Source organism: Cololabis saira, chromosome 11, assembly GCF_033807715.1.
Source record: "Cololabis saira isolate AMF1-May2022 chromosome 11, fColSai1.1, whole genome shotgun sequence".
Classification (NCBI taxonomy): Eukaryota; Metazoa; Chordata; class Actinopteri; order Beloniformes; family Belonidae; genus Cololabis; species Cololabis saira.
This window is the reverse complement of record NC_084597.1, coordinates 27,131,390-27,148,382: the sequence shown is the minus strand read 5'-3', so window position 1 is coordinate 27,148,382 and position 16,993 is coordinate 27,131,390. Positions and strand designations below refer to the sequence as shown.

Genomic DNA, 16,993 nt, shown 5'->3' with positions numbered 1-16,993 from the left:
GCAGTCGCAAACACACCAAAGAAAGGATATTTGTCACAGACCCAATATTAAGCCTCCAAATCTGTTTTGTTGATCATTTAGAAAATGTGCCACTAGTCTGATGAATTAAAATTGTTTTAGTTAAATGAAGCATCAAAGGAACGCCGTATATAATGATACTGTAAGATACATCTGCAGAGGGAGAATTCATAAAGTAATCCATTGACGAGTATTTCTTCCAACGGTTGAGAGTATTTAGTGGGATATTAACCAACTGTGAAATAATTAACGCTTGGAACTATACATAATATATTTTGTTTTTTTTTACATCTTATAATGTTAAAAAAAAGAAACAGGCAACAGTGGTGACTTAAATATTCCCCCTAAAATCATATTTAGAAAACACTTAATTGACTAGTCATTTTTAACCTATAGTCTTTACGTTTATGTTCAGATTTCACTGCTCATACCTGAATAAAATTGGATGAATGCCAACTGACAACAAAAGCTTAACCTTCTACAGTCTGATCTATGATTCATTCTGATAGAGAAGTGATTCAAAAGCTGTTTGATCAGACTGTAAGTTTAATCAAGGTTTTCATAAAACCCTTCCAAACTTGTTCTTTAGAAAATATATAATTCAGAAATGGTTGTTTAATTCCTTCAATGAAATGAGAATGATGCAACCACTATTAGTCAAAGTCTAGATATCCACTCGATCATCTTGAATAAGTAGGTGTGTCTTCTAGACTTAATGGTGTTGCATACACAATAAAGACAGTCATCACAAGGAAGGTCATCGTAGTGAAGTGATAACATATCAATGTTTATCAAATGTTTTAAAAAGCATAAACAGACAACAGTATAGCTGTGATAAAAGTATTTCACTTGGAAAAGAGAGTATGTGATAGCACCACAGCCCGTGTGAAAGGGCACTTTTATTGGCAGTGGAGATTTTATATTTCTTTGGGGAAAAAAAAATCCATAAAAATATAAAAGGAAGTAAAAATAAATAATGGCCAAATAAAAATTATTTTTAACATAGTGAAACTCACAATTGCAACTATACAGACGAGTCACTGAGATGCTGCAGAGTTAAACCGTCTGATCTAGAACCAAAAACCCCACTATTTTCCCAAACAATATGAGGTACTAACCAATTTACCAAATCGTCAAACAAGCATTGAATAAATGACTTTAATAAAAACAAAAATACATGTAACTGTATACTATAGAGAAAATGCAAGTCTATTTCATGTTGTGATGGGAGTGGTCAAAAGAAACCAACACCACTGTAAAAGAACTGAGGGACTAGTTGAACACGAGTGGCAGTGTAATGGTGAAATGCTGCAGAAACACTCTGGAATTCTGAAGCAATTACGGTAATTCAATAAACTTTGTAAACCTCAATGAAAACAGTGACCATCTGAAAGTGATGATTGGAAATGCATAAAATAGTACAGACAGGGCTAAAACACAAGAAATCCTGAAGCCTCAAGTAACATGAGTAATGATTACTGAAAAATAAAGCTTGAGTTGATGATGCTGGTTCAGTCAGATGTGTTTCAACTGAACGTTTTTGTTCAAATGAGGTTTGCAGATAAACATGAAGTGGTGATTAGAAAGCATTCCCAAAAGCTATTCTATGTAAAAGTTACTGGAGACATTATTGAATGTATGACTGAAACTTACCAACAGGTGGTAAAAGGCAAGGTAAATATCCTGTTTATGACATCTATTGACTAATTCTCCTCAATCATCCATAATGTTTTATCTTTGATTGAACGTTTAACTGTGCAAGTGTGCAATTAGGATATAGAGAGCTGCTTGATGCCTAATAATAGGCGCACGTTCCATCCCCTGTCAAATCCACATTTCTATTTTGAGAAATCCACCGTCTTAACAGGATTTGCTGCCAGAGTGGAATTGTACTGTCAGTGTATTGATGTGTATCAATGTATTGATGTGTATCAGTGTCACTATTTAGTAAGTCTGTGGTGCTGTGCACTCAACATCTTCCCATTTTTTCCAAAATGATAATGCCCCCTAATCCAGATGTTTCATTAACATAAATGTAATTTAAAAACAAAACAAAAAAACCCAACTTAATATTACTTCTTAGTCAACAGATCTTAACAGAATACAGCAAAGGTCTTCAACAGGGGGTCCGCAACCACTACGGGGTCTGCAGAGGTACTGCGGGGAAGGGGATTGCAAAAGTTTTGATTGATTAGACATTTTTTTTATATTCCCCGCAATTTTTTTTTAAATACACTTACAATTATGATGAAGGTATTTTTAAATGATATGTAGTTGTTCTGTAATGTCTTCGGGATTAGAGGGGAAATAATCAAGGCTTTAAAGGGATTGTGACATGAAAAACAAATTTTTCTTGATTTTTTGTGTTTGTTGGGTGTCTTGACATTAATTACACCCAAAAAAAACGAACTTTTAACATTCAGTGTATTGTGTGCTTTCTGGGAGTTTCCGCATAATTATGCAAAAACAGCGCATCTGGTTGGGTGGCGGACCTATAGTATAGGTCCGCTAAATCACCGCCCCCTCCACCCAGCTCCACCCACCCAGGAGGAGCGGGGCAATGATTGACAGGAAAGGGGGGAAAAGGATGCGTTTTTCACTGCGCAAAAAACACCGTCATAAAAAGCCAGGCATGGAGTAATGGAGTGAAGTTTTTCTTGTTACACCTTTTTAGACACATTTGAGGGATATTGACTTTTAATAGTGTTAAAAGCATGTTAAAAATGATGTCACAATACCTTTAAGGCTCTATATAAAATATATTTACAAGAGATTTCCTCATAGTATTAGTAGTACACGGGAATACAACAGTGCAATCATTTTGATGTGATTAACGATTTATACTGCTGTGCCAATCACCAAGCCATATTGCCAACCGTTCTACTAGCAGCTGGCAGCTTTTTTCTGAATGGAAAAAAAAAGAAATGGATTGATTTTTAATGCGACAAAATAAAGAAGCTACAGGCACAACAACCTCCACATCAGACAAAACATGTGAAAATGAAAGTGATGGTGTAGGCACCACAGCTGTTAAGAGTAAGCGTAAGAGAGATAAAATCCGAAAATATACAGACAGCTATCTCAAGTTCAAGAGGAACAAAGCAGTTTTCGTTCCGGTCGTGGAACACTGGACCAGCTCTACACCCTCCGCAGGGTGCTTGAGGGTTCATGGGAATTTGCCCAACCAGTCTACATGTGCTTTGTGGATCTGGAGAAGGCATTTGACCGTGTCCCTCGTGCCATTCTGTGGGGGGTCAGTGAGTATGGAGCCCGGGGCCCTCTGTTAAGGGCTGTCCGGTCTCTGTATGATCGGAGTAGGAGTTTGGTTCACATTGCCGGCAGTAGATCAGACTTGTTCCCGGTGCATGTTGGACTCCGGCAGGGCTGCCCTTTGTCACCGGTTCTGTTCATAATTTTTAATGGATAGGATTTCTAGGCACAGCCAGGGGCCGGAGGGGATCCGGTTTGGGAACCACAGGATTTCATCTCTGCTTTTTGCAGATGATGTTGTCCTGTTGGTTTCTTCGGACCGGGACCTTCAGCATGTGCTGGGGCGGTTTGCGGCCGAGTGTGACGCGGAAGGGATGAGAATCAGCACCTCCAAAACCGAGGCCATGGTTCTCCACCGGGAAAGGGTGGCGTGCCTTCTCCGGGTGGGTGGAGAAGTCCTGCCTCAGGTGGAGGAGTTCAAGTATCTCGGGGTCTTGTTCACGAGTGAGGGAACGATGGAGTGTGAGATTGACAGACGGATCGTTGCAGCGTCCGGAGTTATGCGGACCGGACCGCCGTGGTGAAGAAAGAGCTGAGTCGAAAGGCGAAGCTCTCGATTTACCGGTCAATCTACGCCCCTACCCTCACCTATGGTCATGAACTTTGGGTAGTGACCGAAAGGAGAAGATCGCGGATACAAGCAGCTGAGATGAGTTTCCTCCGCAGGGCGGCTGGACGCTCCCTTAGAGATAGGGTGAGGAGTTCGGTCACCCGGGAGGAGCTCGGAGTCGAGCCGCTACTCCTTCACATTGAGAGGAGTCAGCTGAGGTGGCTTGGGCATCTGTATCGGATCCTCCTGGACGCCTCCCTAGGGAGGTGTTCCAGGCATGTCCCTCCGGGAGGAGACCCCAGGGAAGACCCAGGACACGCTGGAGAGACTATGTCTCTCGGCTGGCCTGGGAACGCCTCGGAAGAGCTGGAGGAAGTGTCTGGGGTGAGTAAAGTCTGGGCATCTCTGCTCAGACTGCTGCCCCCACAACCCGGTTACGGATAAGCGGATGAGAATGGATGGATGTTTGTTAAATGTAGCAATTAATTTGTCTGGATTTAATAATCATCACAGATGTTAAATGTCATTTTTACACTGCTAAAATGTAAAAACTAAGTATATTGTTGTAAAGGATATAACATTTCTCTGCACAAAATACAAAAATGTGTGTTTTCCACAAGAAAATACAATTTTATTGTTCAAGTTTGTATTCAAAAATGTACAATAAATTTCAGTTCGACTTTATACAACATCATACTTGTAAATAAACACAATATCACTATTTGGCTTTAAAAACATTTTATGTTGTGATTTCACAACATGTAAGTGTCATGTCATAACATACGTTTAATTTACTGACTTTTTATAACAGTGTAGCAGTCATTGGCTGTTGGCAGTCATTCTGAGGAATCTGGACGGTTGTCTGAGGGAGGTGATGTATACAGGAAGTTACAGCACACGTAGAGGGGGAATGATAACAACCGGCTGTCCAAGTTCATCACCACACACTCCTGAGGAATTAGAGAGAAAGAAAGAATACGTTTAAGACAGCACAGTAGAAAAGATGATGGAGTGACAGTGGAATTCATCTGCAATCTGAAGATCCTCACTGACCTGGTCCTTTTCTAGGCTGAGAAGCTGGTAACCCGTTGTGCGACTGCAGACCAGCTTTCCATTGCTATCGAAGGAGGCAAGACGCAACCTTTACAAACAAAAATTGCCAAAGTTAAATTAAAGTTCCCAAAGCTGCTGAAAAGACATAATACATATAGCATTTAAAAGAAAACACTAAAATATGAAGAAATAGGATGTTTTAGGTGAGAGGTATACTGAAGTTTGATAGTGTTCAACTGCTTGTAAAATTGCCTGTGGATTTTGAATTTTTGGCAACAAGCTTAAGACTTTTAGCAAAACAGATATTTCGGCTCACCTTGGCAGGAAAAGCACAAGTGTATTGTTTTTACTGACAGCGGTTTTTTTCACTTAGGATACTTAAAGTCTCACTATCCAACAATACTACTGCTGACCGGATGGGAGCTGCATATCACAAGAACATTCATGTGTGAGACAGCTGGAGAATGCAAGAAAAAAGGAAAAGATTAAAATAATAATTTGTTGCGCATTCCTAGGTGTTGTGGTGTGAATAAAGTAAAAAAGGTTCTAAAACGATCATTACTTTCTGCTCACTTTATTTGTTAATTCTAAGCATAACGTCCTCCTTGCCCCTTCTGCACTTATCCAAAGCAGATCTCTGTTTTAATCCTGCCTGATCACAAACACCACAAAGCTGAAACTGTTGTGAATGTCAAGTGTGCATTTGGGTATTTAAAACAATTACTCCCTCCCTTTTAGCCTAAAGAAAATTATCTCCTGTATTCACAATGGAGATTCTTTAACTGGGATATCTATTCCACATAATGTCCTTAACCACATCAAATTTTTGAAGAAAGTGAATGGGAGTACCCCCCCAAAACCTCCAATTATCTCTTTAAACAAAAATACGACACCATACACTATTATCCAAACAAAATAAGCCCAGGGTTTATAAAAAAGAAGTATACCAATCTTTAAAAGACAAAAAAATCAAACAAAAAAACTTTAACTTAAGTTTACAACTAAAAGACTATAACTGAATTTAAATGTATGAAACTAGCATCGTCAAAAAACTTAATTTGAAAAAAACATTCAGTTAAAACGATACCTCTGACTGAACCAGGATTCAGAGATGTAACACTCTTAATCCAGCCACCCTTCTCCCTACTGAGGAGGATGGTGTGCCCCACTCCGGTGATCAGGTTGTTTCGAAGGTGTGTACTCCTCAAGCTGACCTGTGTGACACACCTGTCCTTAACTTGATTTGAATCTCTTTGGTGATGGCTTATCCTCATGTGATCCTCAGGGAAGAACCGTGTAGGATTTGCTCTCATCACTCTGTTCTGTCCTCAGGATCACTGCCACCTCACTTCTCTGCTCAGACTGCTGAACTCGTTGCACTTACTGAAGCCTGTAAGCTGGCAGCTGACAAGACTGTGACAATCTACACTGACTCAAGGTATGCCCTCTCTCACCATGCTGTCTGCTCACATACAGACACCAGATCTTTCTTCTCTTTCTGCTGTCCAGGCTTTTTCTACTCCACAGGAAAAGGCTTTGTGGAAGGCACATGGCTACTGCATCTCTCCTGAAGGGGCGTGGATATCTTCAGATGGGAAACCATGTCTTCCCAGTAGGGATGGGTGGTATGGACAACAAAATGTATCACGATAATTTCTGGCATTTAACCCAATAACGATAAAAAAAATACCAATACAAAAAGTGTCATCAACGGGAATATTTCTTTCTTTCAGACTCATTTCTTTCTTCTTTCTTTCTTTCATGCTCATTTCTTTCTTTCTTTCAGGCTCATTTCTTTCTTTCTTTCTTTCTTTCTTTCTTTCTTTCTTTCTTTCTTTCAGGCTCATTTCCTCAATTTATCATTTTTACCGTGAGATGACAAATTCTTACCGTGGGGAATTTTTTTGACGGTTTATCGTGAATGGTAAAATATCTCCCATTCCTACTTCCTTCCTACATTTTTTTCCCTTAGTTTAAGTGGACTCATGGTTTGGACCATGTATCCAAAGGGGGGAGGCTTCAACAGGTAACCTCCTTGTGGTTTAAAAAAAAAAAAAAAAAAGGGGTTCACCACAGTGGCAGAAGGCTACTGTAAAAAAAAATGTTCACTAAAGAATACATTGGCCAAATGTTGTGAGGAAACCAGGTTCCCATGAACAAAGGCATTACCACTAGTTCTGATGTGTCTGCGCATACCTAAATGGACTAGAACTACCTTAAGTCAGTTTGACATTTTTTTTGGACTTCATGACCTGTAAAGATTCCTGAAAAGGGCCACCTGGATCCGCGCAAGCCATTGCGGACGGTTCTCAGGCCCTTCTCCTGAGGACCACCAGGAAGCTGGTCTCTCAACCAGGGCAGAATAATCCTTGAGACCAGTTTCCCGTGAGAGGTAGTCTACCCTCCACATGGCAACAATGAACCTATTTATCATAATAGGACTCCATTCGCAACATCAGCACCCCTGTCACTCCGACGCACACGAGCAGCTCATGACATCGATCACCATGACCCTCAGGATAACACCTGGTGGCTCGCAACACTCAGGATGTCCACCAAGCATTTTGTTTTGCTCATGGTTTTGGCTTGTTGTATTATTCCCTTGGTGAAATCTTTGGTTGCTGTTCAGTGCTACATTGCCTACTTATACCCTTCTCACAACGGTTGGGCCCTCTGTTCTCATGCCTCCCCGGGATGACGCTCAAGAATCACAGATGGAGTTCTTTGACTTATTTTGTATGTGTGATTAAATGTGTTTAATTAATCAAAAGTGGAGAGTGTCGTGGAAAAATTCAAACATTATATGGGTTATAACAAAAGGCCAATAGCTGTAAGAAACAGAATGAGAAGAGGGGGGTATAAAAGATCAGCTAAAATAAACTTTGGTAATCTCGAGTTTACCAATGTTGTATTTGTTATGAATCTGTACTTTACTTTAATTTATAAAAATTGCCACAGCACATCTCTTTTTGTCACACAACGGAGTGTGTTTGATAAATGCTATAATGGTAAAGATTTGTTGATTAAAGTATTTAAATTATCCTTAGGATCATTTTATTTTCCTGAATTAAAACAATACGGTTTATGAAACTGCCTCTCCAACCTGTAAGCCAGATGTCTTTGAGGTTGTAGACTCACAGCGCCCCCAAATGGCTGACTTAGTGTATTCCTCTTAAAGACTATAAAGCGGTTTGTGTAAGTCACCAGCTGGTCAAACCCAAAGTTAAAGCCGGTCCATCTCCAGCAGTACTAAGAAGACAAAAAATCACTGTTATTATTTTCTGCAGATATTAAAGAAAAGGCATAGCCTGCGTTGGGACAAAAATCCCTGTTAAATGAATTCTTCAACTCACATCTCCATCTTTACTCAGCTTCCTGCCACATCTCATACTGTTCAGCTCAAACTCCTGTTTGTTAGATTCCTGAGGTCTAAAGATGCAAAGATGGGTTTGAACTCAAAAGAGAATAGGATCCATCAAAGTTTCAAGTGAAATTAATGTGCACAGATAATGTTTTTGTCTCAGATTCTCACCCATTATCATTCTCACATTCTGTCCGAAGCATAGTAATCCACTGGTTTTTGTACATTTCCGTCAGCCAATCTGAAAGAAACACATATTAATTGAAACATTTTACACCCACACATAATTACACAGGTACAGTAAAGACCAAAAGTTTGGACACACCTTCTAATTCAAACAAATGGGGAAGTGTATCTAAACATTTGGTCTGTCACACACACACACACACAGTAAGTGGAATTAAAAAAAGAGGTAGCAGAATCACTACTATGATGAAATTAAGTAAGCAACATGTTACCAGAAGGCAAAATGTTGTCTCTCTCCAGAACGCGTGCAGACGCGAGATCGTTGAGGATATACTGGAGACGCAGACACTTGAACACTGAGCGAAAAGGGACACCTTCGTCTGTGTTCAAGAATGGGTTTCTCTCACAGAGATCTAGAGGAAAAAGTAGGGAAAAAGTAGAGTGACTAATAATACAAAAATACAGTACGATGCAGCCTTACAAGATGTTTGACTGAAATTACCTGTCCTGCGTTTGCAAAGCCAGGCCTCGGCATCAGCCAAGAGCTGCTTGATTGGGCCGTCCCATGATGGATTGAGCTGCAGAAACATCCACTGCAATGACAAAAACACATTAAGTGATGCATAAAAACGGCCGGGAGTTCACAACATAGTGTCTGTTGTCAGAGGGGAAAGGCATTCAGAATATGAATGCTTGGGCTACCTTTTTCAGAGTACTGTATACATCCATCTCCACTTGCATGACAAACAGGTCAGATGACTGAATGAGTTTCTCCATCACTTCAACTCTGTAAATACGGAACAGAGTCAAACACTGAGTAGAATTATAAAATAAATCCAATGGACAGTTCTCCTTAAAAGAAAAAAAAGAAGCTGACAGCACTAAATGAGTATGACAGCTTAATTGTAAGTTGCAGCATCAAGTAGGAAATGCACAATACAGCAACTCAAGTGCTACAGGAGTATATGTTAACGAAGCAAAAGAGGATTTTAAACTTTTATAAAATAATTGAGTTTCTCTGAAAACTAAATACAGAACCGAGTTAACAGGAAGATGCAAAAACCCAGGAATCACACGTACCCAATTTCCTTCATCAAGTCAACATTTTGGTGAGTCATCAAGTTGCTAAGAAGCCATTCAAGACTTCTGCAGAAAGAAATACACATACAGAAAACAGAGTATAAATGTATGTCTACAATTAAAATCATGAAAATGATCAAAGAATCTCTAAAGTAATACTTCTTCATGATTGAATTGAGGCCGTAGATGCCGGCAGAAGCATAATATCTGCAAACAGTCTTCGCACTGATGTTTTCCTTCATGGTTTCACCGCACTGCTGGATCAAGCCATCCTGTCAACAACAACATTGTATGATACAAAACTGTTGTCATTTCAGATCTAAAAGAAGAAGAAGAAGAAAAAAAAAAGAGCCGACTTCCTGTTGTGTACTGACCAACTGCAGCATGGACGCAGCAGCAAGAATATTGATGACCCTGCTAGGCTTGATCAAGACATCGTCACGGTACAGGGATCCAAATACGACCTGAAGAGCTGCACAAACACAGGACAGGTAATGGCCATCAGTAAAAAAAACGGAGAGGTTAAAGCTCTCTGTATTCTGTCACTCTCACCTTCAGTGTCGATGTTCTGATCTGGGATCTCCAAGTTGATTTCCACCATGTTGGACTCCTTCCAAGAGCCGCTGAACATACTGGAGAAATACCCCGACTATGAAAGGGACATGAGAGAAACAGAGGAAGAAAGATTATGAAATTATAAATGATAAGCTAAATGACTCCCAATACTTATCAAAATGAATTAAGTACTTTGTTTCGTTATTTTACCTGACACAGGTAAACTTTGTGTAGGTTCCACTTTTCTCCCAAAGCACAAATGCAAATGTCGCTGTTTTCCCCATTCAGAAACAAAGTTTGATAAATGTATTTTGAAGTGCTTTTCAGTTTCTTCCTGCTCAACAAAAACACAGAAGAAAACCAGAGTGAACAAACAATCCTAGAGTACAAAAATTACTCTGATGATTTAAAAATAGTGGTCAGAACGGTGACATCTGACTGGACTTGCCTGCGAGGTGTATCTAGCAGGGCATCATCGTCGTCGTCCTCCTCGTCGTCATCGTCCCTTTCACAGTCACACTGTGCATTCCGCTTTCTCTTCTTAAACTCGCAATTCTGTTTATGGCAGGCACTTGTACCCTCTCCAGCTTCCTCTGGTCCCTCAGGAGGGGACTGACAACTGCTGCCCAGACTTCCCATCTCTAGAAAATCTGAAAAAACAGCATCATAGGAGAACGGTTACCAATCAGAAGAACTATTTAATTAATATTTAAGTTCCACTGACCAATGGATACAAACCATGTAAATAAAATACTCACCTCACAGATTACTAGAGCCAACACATGCCCTAACTCAGTGTTTCTCAATTCCTGTCTTTGGGACCCCCTGTCCTGCATGTTTTAATGACTGTGTCATCAACAGACTTGTGCAGACCTTGATAATGTGCTGATGATGGCCATTCATCAGAATCAGGTGTGTTGGTATAAGGAGACATCTAAAACATACAGGACAGGGGGTCCCAAAGACAGGAATTGAGAAACACTGACCTAACTTAAAGGGAGCAGAAGCACAACAAATCAATTGGATCCCAATACAAACTCGTCAATGCAGGTTCTGTTCACCACAGTTTTTACAAGCGTTACTATTGCGTCCTGCTCTATCCCCGGCAAGTCATTATTTCACAAAACAATTAAAGAATATAAACCAGCGATGACTGAGTAACTTCGAGTCGAATCTCTCTCATTCAAATGCGAGTGAAAGAATTACACTTCAAAAGAATTAACAGAATAATGCTCTTATTTCACTTGTTTTGTATTATCGAAAATAATAACTTTATGCATTTCTGAAGGAATAAACAAACAATTAAAACCTGGGAAATGTTTGACTAATTATGAAGATTTACTTTTTAAAAACTGCATAAAATTATAACTTTTACATTTTATTTGACTTTCTTTCTCATGAAATGCCAGAACATAGTTTTGCACAGGCTGAGATATTTCGAAAGCCCCACAACATACCATATACAGTGGGTTGCAAAAGTATTCACCCCCCTTGAACTTTGTGACCTTTTGCCACATTTCAGGCTTCAAACATAGAGATATAAAACTGTAATTTTTTGTGAAGAATCAACAACAAGTGGGACACAATCATGAAGTGGAACGAAATGTATTGGATATTTCAAACTTTATTAACAAATAAAAAACTGAAAAAGTGGGCATGCAAAATTATTCACCCCCTTTACTTTAAGTGCAGCAAACTCTGTCCAGAAGTTCAGTGAGGATCTCTGAATGATCCAGTGTTGACCTAAATGCCTAATGATGATAAATGGAATCCACCAGTGTGTAAACATGTCTCCGTATAAATGCACCTGCACTGTGATCGTCTCAGAGGTCCGTTTAAAGCGCAGAGAGCATCATGAAGAACAAGGAACACACCAGGCAGGTCCGAGATACTGTTGTGGAGACGTTTAAAGTTGGATTTGGATACAAAAAGATTTCCCAAGCTTTAAACATCCCAAGGAGCACTGTGCAAGCGATAATATTGAAATGGAAGGAGTATCAGACCACTGCAAATCTACCAAGACCTGGCCGTCCCTCTACACTTTCAGCTCATACAAGGAGAAGACTGATCAGAGATGCAGCCAAGAGGCCCATGATCACTCTGGATGAACTGCAGAGGTCAGGGGTCACCTACAGCTGAGGTGGGAGAGTCTGTCTATACGACAACAATCAGTCGTATACTGCACAATTCTGGCCTTTATGGAAGAGTGGCAAGAAGAAAGCCATTTCTTAAAGATATCCATATAAAGTGTTGTTTAAAGTTTGCCACAAGCCACCTGGGAGACACACCAAACATGTGGAAGAAGGTGCTCTGGTCAGATGAGACCAAAATCAAACTTTTTGGCAACAATGCAAGACGTTATGTTTGGCGTAAAAGCAACACAGCTCATCACCCTCAACACACCATCCCCACTGTCAAACATGGTGGTGGCAGCATCATGGTTTGGGCCTGCTTTTCTTCAGCAGGGACAGGGAAGATGGTTAACATTGATGGGAAGATGGATGGAGCCAAATACAGGACCATTCTGGAAGAAAACCTGATGGAGTCTGCAAAAGACCTGAGACTGGGACGGAGATTTGTCTTCCAACAAGACAATGATCCAAAACATAAAGCAAAATCTACAATGGAATGGTTCACAAAAACATATCCAGGTGTTAGAATGGCCAAGTCAAAGTCCAGACCTGAATCCAATCGAGAATTTGTGGAAAGAACTGAAAACTGCTGTTCACAAACGCTCTCCATCCAACCTCACTGAGCTTGAGCTGTTTTGCAAGGAGGAATGGGCAAAAATGTCAGTCTCTCGATGTGCAAAACTGCAATTTTTGCAGTTTTTTATTTGTTAAAAAAGTTTGAAATACCCAAAACATTTCATTCCACTTCATGATTGTGTCCCACTTGTTGTTGATTCTTCACAAAAAATTACAGTTTTATATCTTTGTTTGAAGCCTGAAATGTGGCAAAAGGTCACAAAGTTCAAGGGGGCCAAATACTTTCGCAAGGCACTGTAAATGCACCACTACTTATCGTTGTTTTACCATGATTAAATCATCTTTAAACAAGAAAATAAAAAATAGAAAAATGTCAGATTCTAGTTAGTAAATGAGAAACTGGTTTGGGTCAAATATGACTTTGACCTAACCCTTTCCTATACTACCAACATGTGGAATTACTTACCGACAGCCATAAAAGAGAGCAAATCCCTAATCTCCTTCAAGTCTGCCCTAAAAAGCACCTACAGGAGGCTGCTACTCGTAACTGGGAATAATCAAAGCCTCTACTGCACATCCCGCTGTTCCTTCTGATTATTGTTTCTTGTTTTTTTGTTTTGTTTTCTGCTTTTGTTTTGTATTACCTAGCTTATTCTATTTGTCTCATCACCTTTTTAGTCTCTCTCGGTGAAAAATAACAGTAATTCCCCCCTTTTCTTTTTTTACAATCTTCCCTACAAAGTACTGCTTCTTACCTGTATGTCATTCAATGTTATATGAGTTAAAAAAAGGTCTCCGATGTAAACAAGTGTAATGCTTTCTTGGAATAATGCCTTTTAGTTGACTTTGTATCAGTGAATCTGTACTGTCATGAAACTGTACCTGATCCTATGCAATTCTTCTAATAAATTCTTCAATCAATCACAGCAGACACTGATGTTTCACCACATAGAACCTAGGTGTGTCGTGGCCACTCACCAGCAGGAGTGTAGTTTCAGTGGGTTAGAATGTCATGACTTTTCAGTTAGTTTTCTGAATGTTGGCAGTTGGAATGGAGGAGAGAAATAACCAACACACGTTTTTACTTCGTCCATAGAAAGCGTTCTTCAGCTCTTTTGTTCCCGAACCCCTACAGGTCCAGTTTTAAGTGTTTCCACCAGCAGTACTGGAGTTGAGGGGGGATGAGGGGGGATGACATCCCCCCCTGAAATAAAAACGGTCCAAATCACCCCCCTGTAAAACTGCCATCCCCCCTTTCCATCCCTTATGTCATTTCATTAATGAATGTGGTTTTACTGATATTTCAACATTTAGAGTCATCACCAGAAAAATAACTTATTTGACCATTTATACCTGTTTCAAGTAAATTTTCACTTGAAATAAGTAGGAAAATCTGCCAGTGGAACAAGATTTATCTTATTACAAGCAAAATAATCTTGTTCCACTGGCAGATTTTTCTACTTATTTTAAGTGAAAATCTACTTGAAACAGGTGAAATTTGTTGTTTTTTCCAGTGATGAGTCTTGTTTTAAGTGTAATGAGATTTTTTTACTAAAATGAGACATTTTAACTAAAAATAAGACAAATATTCTTGTTAAGATTTTGAGTTTTTGCAGTGATCCATTTTACTTATCCCGTGAAAGACAGAGTCATATTGATAAGTTCAGAAAACTGTTTTTTATTGTTGTGTTTTGATGTATTTGATGTAAGCCCAGTGGATATTTAAAGTTTACAGAATGCTGCATTTAACTGCTGCCATGTCATTCCTGCAGTATTTCTGCAGGTGTTTTGGTCACTGCTATTATTTGTAATATATTATATTATTTGTAATCAGCACAAATTATCTGTCCCCATATGATAAAATCTACCAACCCCCCTAATTTTTTTTTTACAACTCGAGTACTGTCCACCAGTGCCTGGTGTTGGGTCTCTCACCCTCGACAGATGAAACCAGACTGTTTACCAAAGCAGCAGCTTGGCTCACCTGGTGGTTCCGCTGGTGGACAGGTGTGGGGTTGGAGTGGACGGAACAGCTGATTATTGAGTCAAACCTGACGAGCCACTTCACAGCTAACTTAGCTGCCAAATTCACAAACAAAAGCACGTATGACAGCGTGTCTTCTGACCGGCTGCTACTCTAAACAAGCCCCCAAATGTAATCAGATTACAGTTACATGTTTTTACGAAATGGGAGCTAATTTCAGTTTAAACACAAAAGGTGATAAAATTACTCTAAAAATATGTGGCCACTTTTTTTTTGTTCTTCTTCTTCTTCTTCTTTACTTCTTCTTCTCTAAGTTTATTGGCGGCTCGCAACCAACGTTATTAGGTTATACCGCCACCTACTGTACCAGAGTTGTAACAGCAGCGATCCCTGAGTCAGTAGAAGGTTCGTCCTTCGAACATCGAAGCACGATCAGAGCGGTATTCCAGGAAGACCGCGGTTGAATTGGTTTGATATTGGATATTCGACATTCAAAGACATCCATTTAACTTGTGATACATACCACTGATTTTGGTCATATTGTTTGTGATGTGTTCATGGTCATCTGTATATCACAAGAGAGTAATTATTATAAAATCATATTATGGGCTGATTTAATGAGGTTTAATGATGATTTAATGAGGTTTAATGAATTCAACACCAAATGAATTCAACACCCATGAAACTTGTGATACATAACACCGATTGTTTTCAAACCACTTGTGATGTGTTCATGGTCATCTAGACTATATATCACAAGACTGTAATTATTATAAAATCATACTATGGGCTGATTTAATGAGATTTTATGAATTCAACACCCATAAAACTCATTTTTCATTCATTCATTCAGTTTTATTTACACAATCCCAAAGAGCACATGGGCCGTATTGATTAGACCTTTTGTGTAACTAAGTACAAAGGGCACTACGAAAATCAATAATTCACCTAATATTGTGTGCTAACGTTGGGTGAAAATCATTTAAATCGGAGAGGTGTTTGTGAATCAACTGTGCAAAAATGTTTTAGTTGATTATTTTAAATTAATATAATTTTTTTAAATGTACATATATTTAGTAGTATTCAGGCTAAGGAGTGAGGAGTCACAAATATTTGTGGAGCCATAGAGCCCAAGAGCCAAGTTTAACGAAAATTAAGATCAAAATAATTTAAAGAATTATGTAAAACTATGAAATATTAATGTGTTAATAATTTACCTTCTAAACTTACTGGTTATTTAAATATTTGTTCTCCTCCCCCTTTTCTCTAACCACAATGAAAAGGGGGAATAAAAATATGACACGAGGAACCATAAATCAGGCTTTACACAACTGCCCTCCAGCGGTGATATTCTGAAATTCCAGTTAACGACATGGAAGAAAATAGATGAAATATTGCATGTGATATAAAAAGTCTCATCAGGAACCTCAAAAGTATATAGAACCAGTAGGACCGCTGTAACCCCAAAGGAGCTCTGTGATTTTGTTCCCTCAGGACACAACCATGGCAGCCATAAGTACAGCTGACATGAAGTAATATAGATGTAGTCACCTCGTTGTGACGTTAAATACCTGCTGTATTTCACACACACACATTTGTACTGACAACTATAGCCAGTACTCGAGTTGTAAAAAAAAGTCAGGGGGGATGGTGGATTTTATCATATGGGGACTGATAATTTGTGCTGATTACAAATAATATAATATATTACAAATAATAGCACTGACCAAAACACCTGCAGAAATACTGCAGGAATGACATAGCAGCAGTTTTCTGAACTTATCAATATGCCTCTGTCCTTCACAGGATAAGTCAAATTTAGTTTCTAGTTAAAATGTCTCATTTTAGTAAAAAAAATCTTATTACACTTAAAACAAGACTCATCACTGGAAAAAACAACAATTTTCACCTGTCTCAAGTAGATTTCACTTAAAATAAGTAGAAAAATCTGCCAGTGGGACAAGATTTTTATGGCTTGTAATGAGAAGATAAATCTTGTCCCACTGGCAGATTTTTCTATTTATTTTAAGTGAAAATTTACTTGAAACACATGAAAATTGTCAAATAAGTTATTTTTCTGGTGATGACTCTAAATGTTGAAATAGCAGTAAAACCACATTCATTGATGAAATGACATAAGGGATGGAAAGGGGGGATGCCAGTGTTGGTGTCATGCAGTTTGCAGATGTTAATAAAAACGACATGAACATATTTAAAATATTATGATA

The 16,993-nt window shown here is 39.0% G+C and overlaps 1 protein-coding gene across 1 annotated transcript; it reads right to left on the bottom strand.

Annotated features, from left to right (window-relative positions):
- Positions 1-4,436: 4,436 nt before the first annotated feature.
- Positions 4,437-15,054, bottom strand: gmcl1 (germ cell-less, spermatogenesis associated). The gene is made up of 15 exons (XM_061734253.1): positions 14,766-15,054; positions 10,518-10,723; positions 10,284-10,403; positions 10,071-10,167; positions 9,893-9,990; positions 9,678-9,790; positions 9,519-9,584; positions 9,141-9,225; positions 8,941-9,031; positions 8,711-8,851; positions 8,424-8,493; positions 8,245-8,320; positions 7,995-8,140; positions 4,892-4,979; positions 4,437-4,788 (listed from the first exon to the last, which is right to left on the bottom strand). The coding sequence occupies exons 2-15, from the start codon at positions 10,710-10,712 to the stop codon at positions 4,675-4,677; spliced, it is 1,500 nt and encodes a 499-aa protein (XP_061590237.1). The 5' UTR covers positions 10,713-10,723; positions 14,766-15,054; the 3' UTR covers positions 4,437-4,674.
- Positions 15,055-16,993: the final 1,939 nt, after the last annotated feature.

Coding starts and splice junctions, on each gene's coding strand:
- gmcl1 (XM_061734253.1), bottom strand. CDS start 10,712: ATGGGAAGTCTGGGCAGCAGTTGTCAGTCCCCTCCTGAGGGACCAGAG. Junction 9,991..10,070: donor TCAGAACATCGACACTGAAG/GTGAGAGTGACA, acceptor GTGTTTGTGCAG/CTCTTCAGGTCGTATTTGGA. Junction 9,585..9,677: donor CTCAATTCAATCATGAAGAA/GTATTACTTTAG, acceptor TTCTTTCTGCAG/AAGTCTTGAATGGCTTCTTA.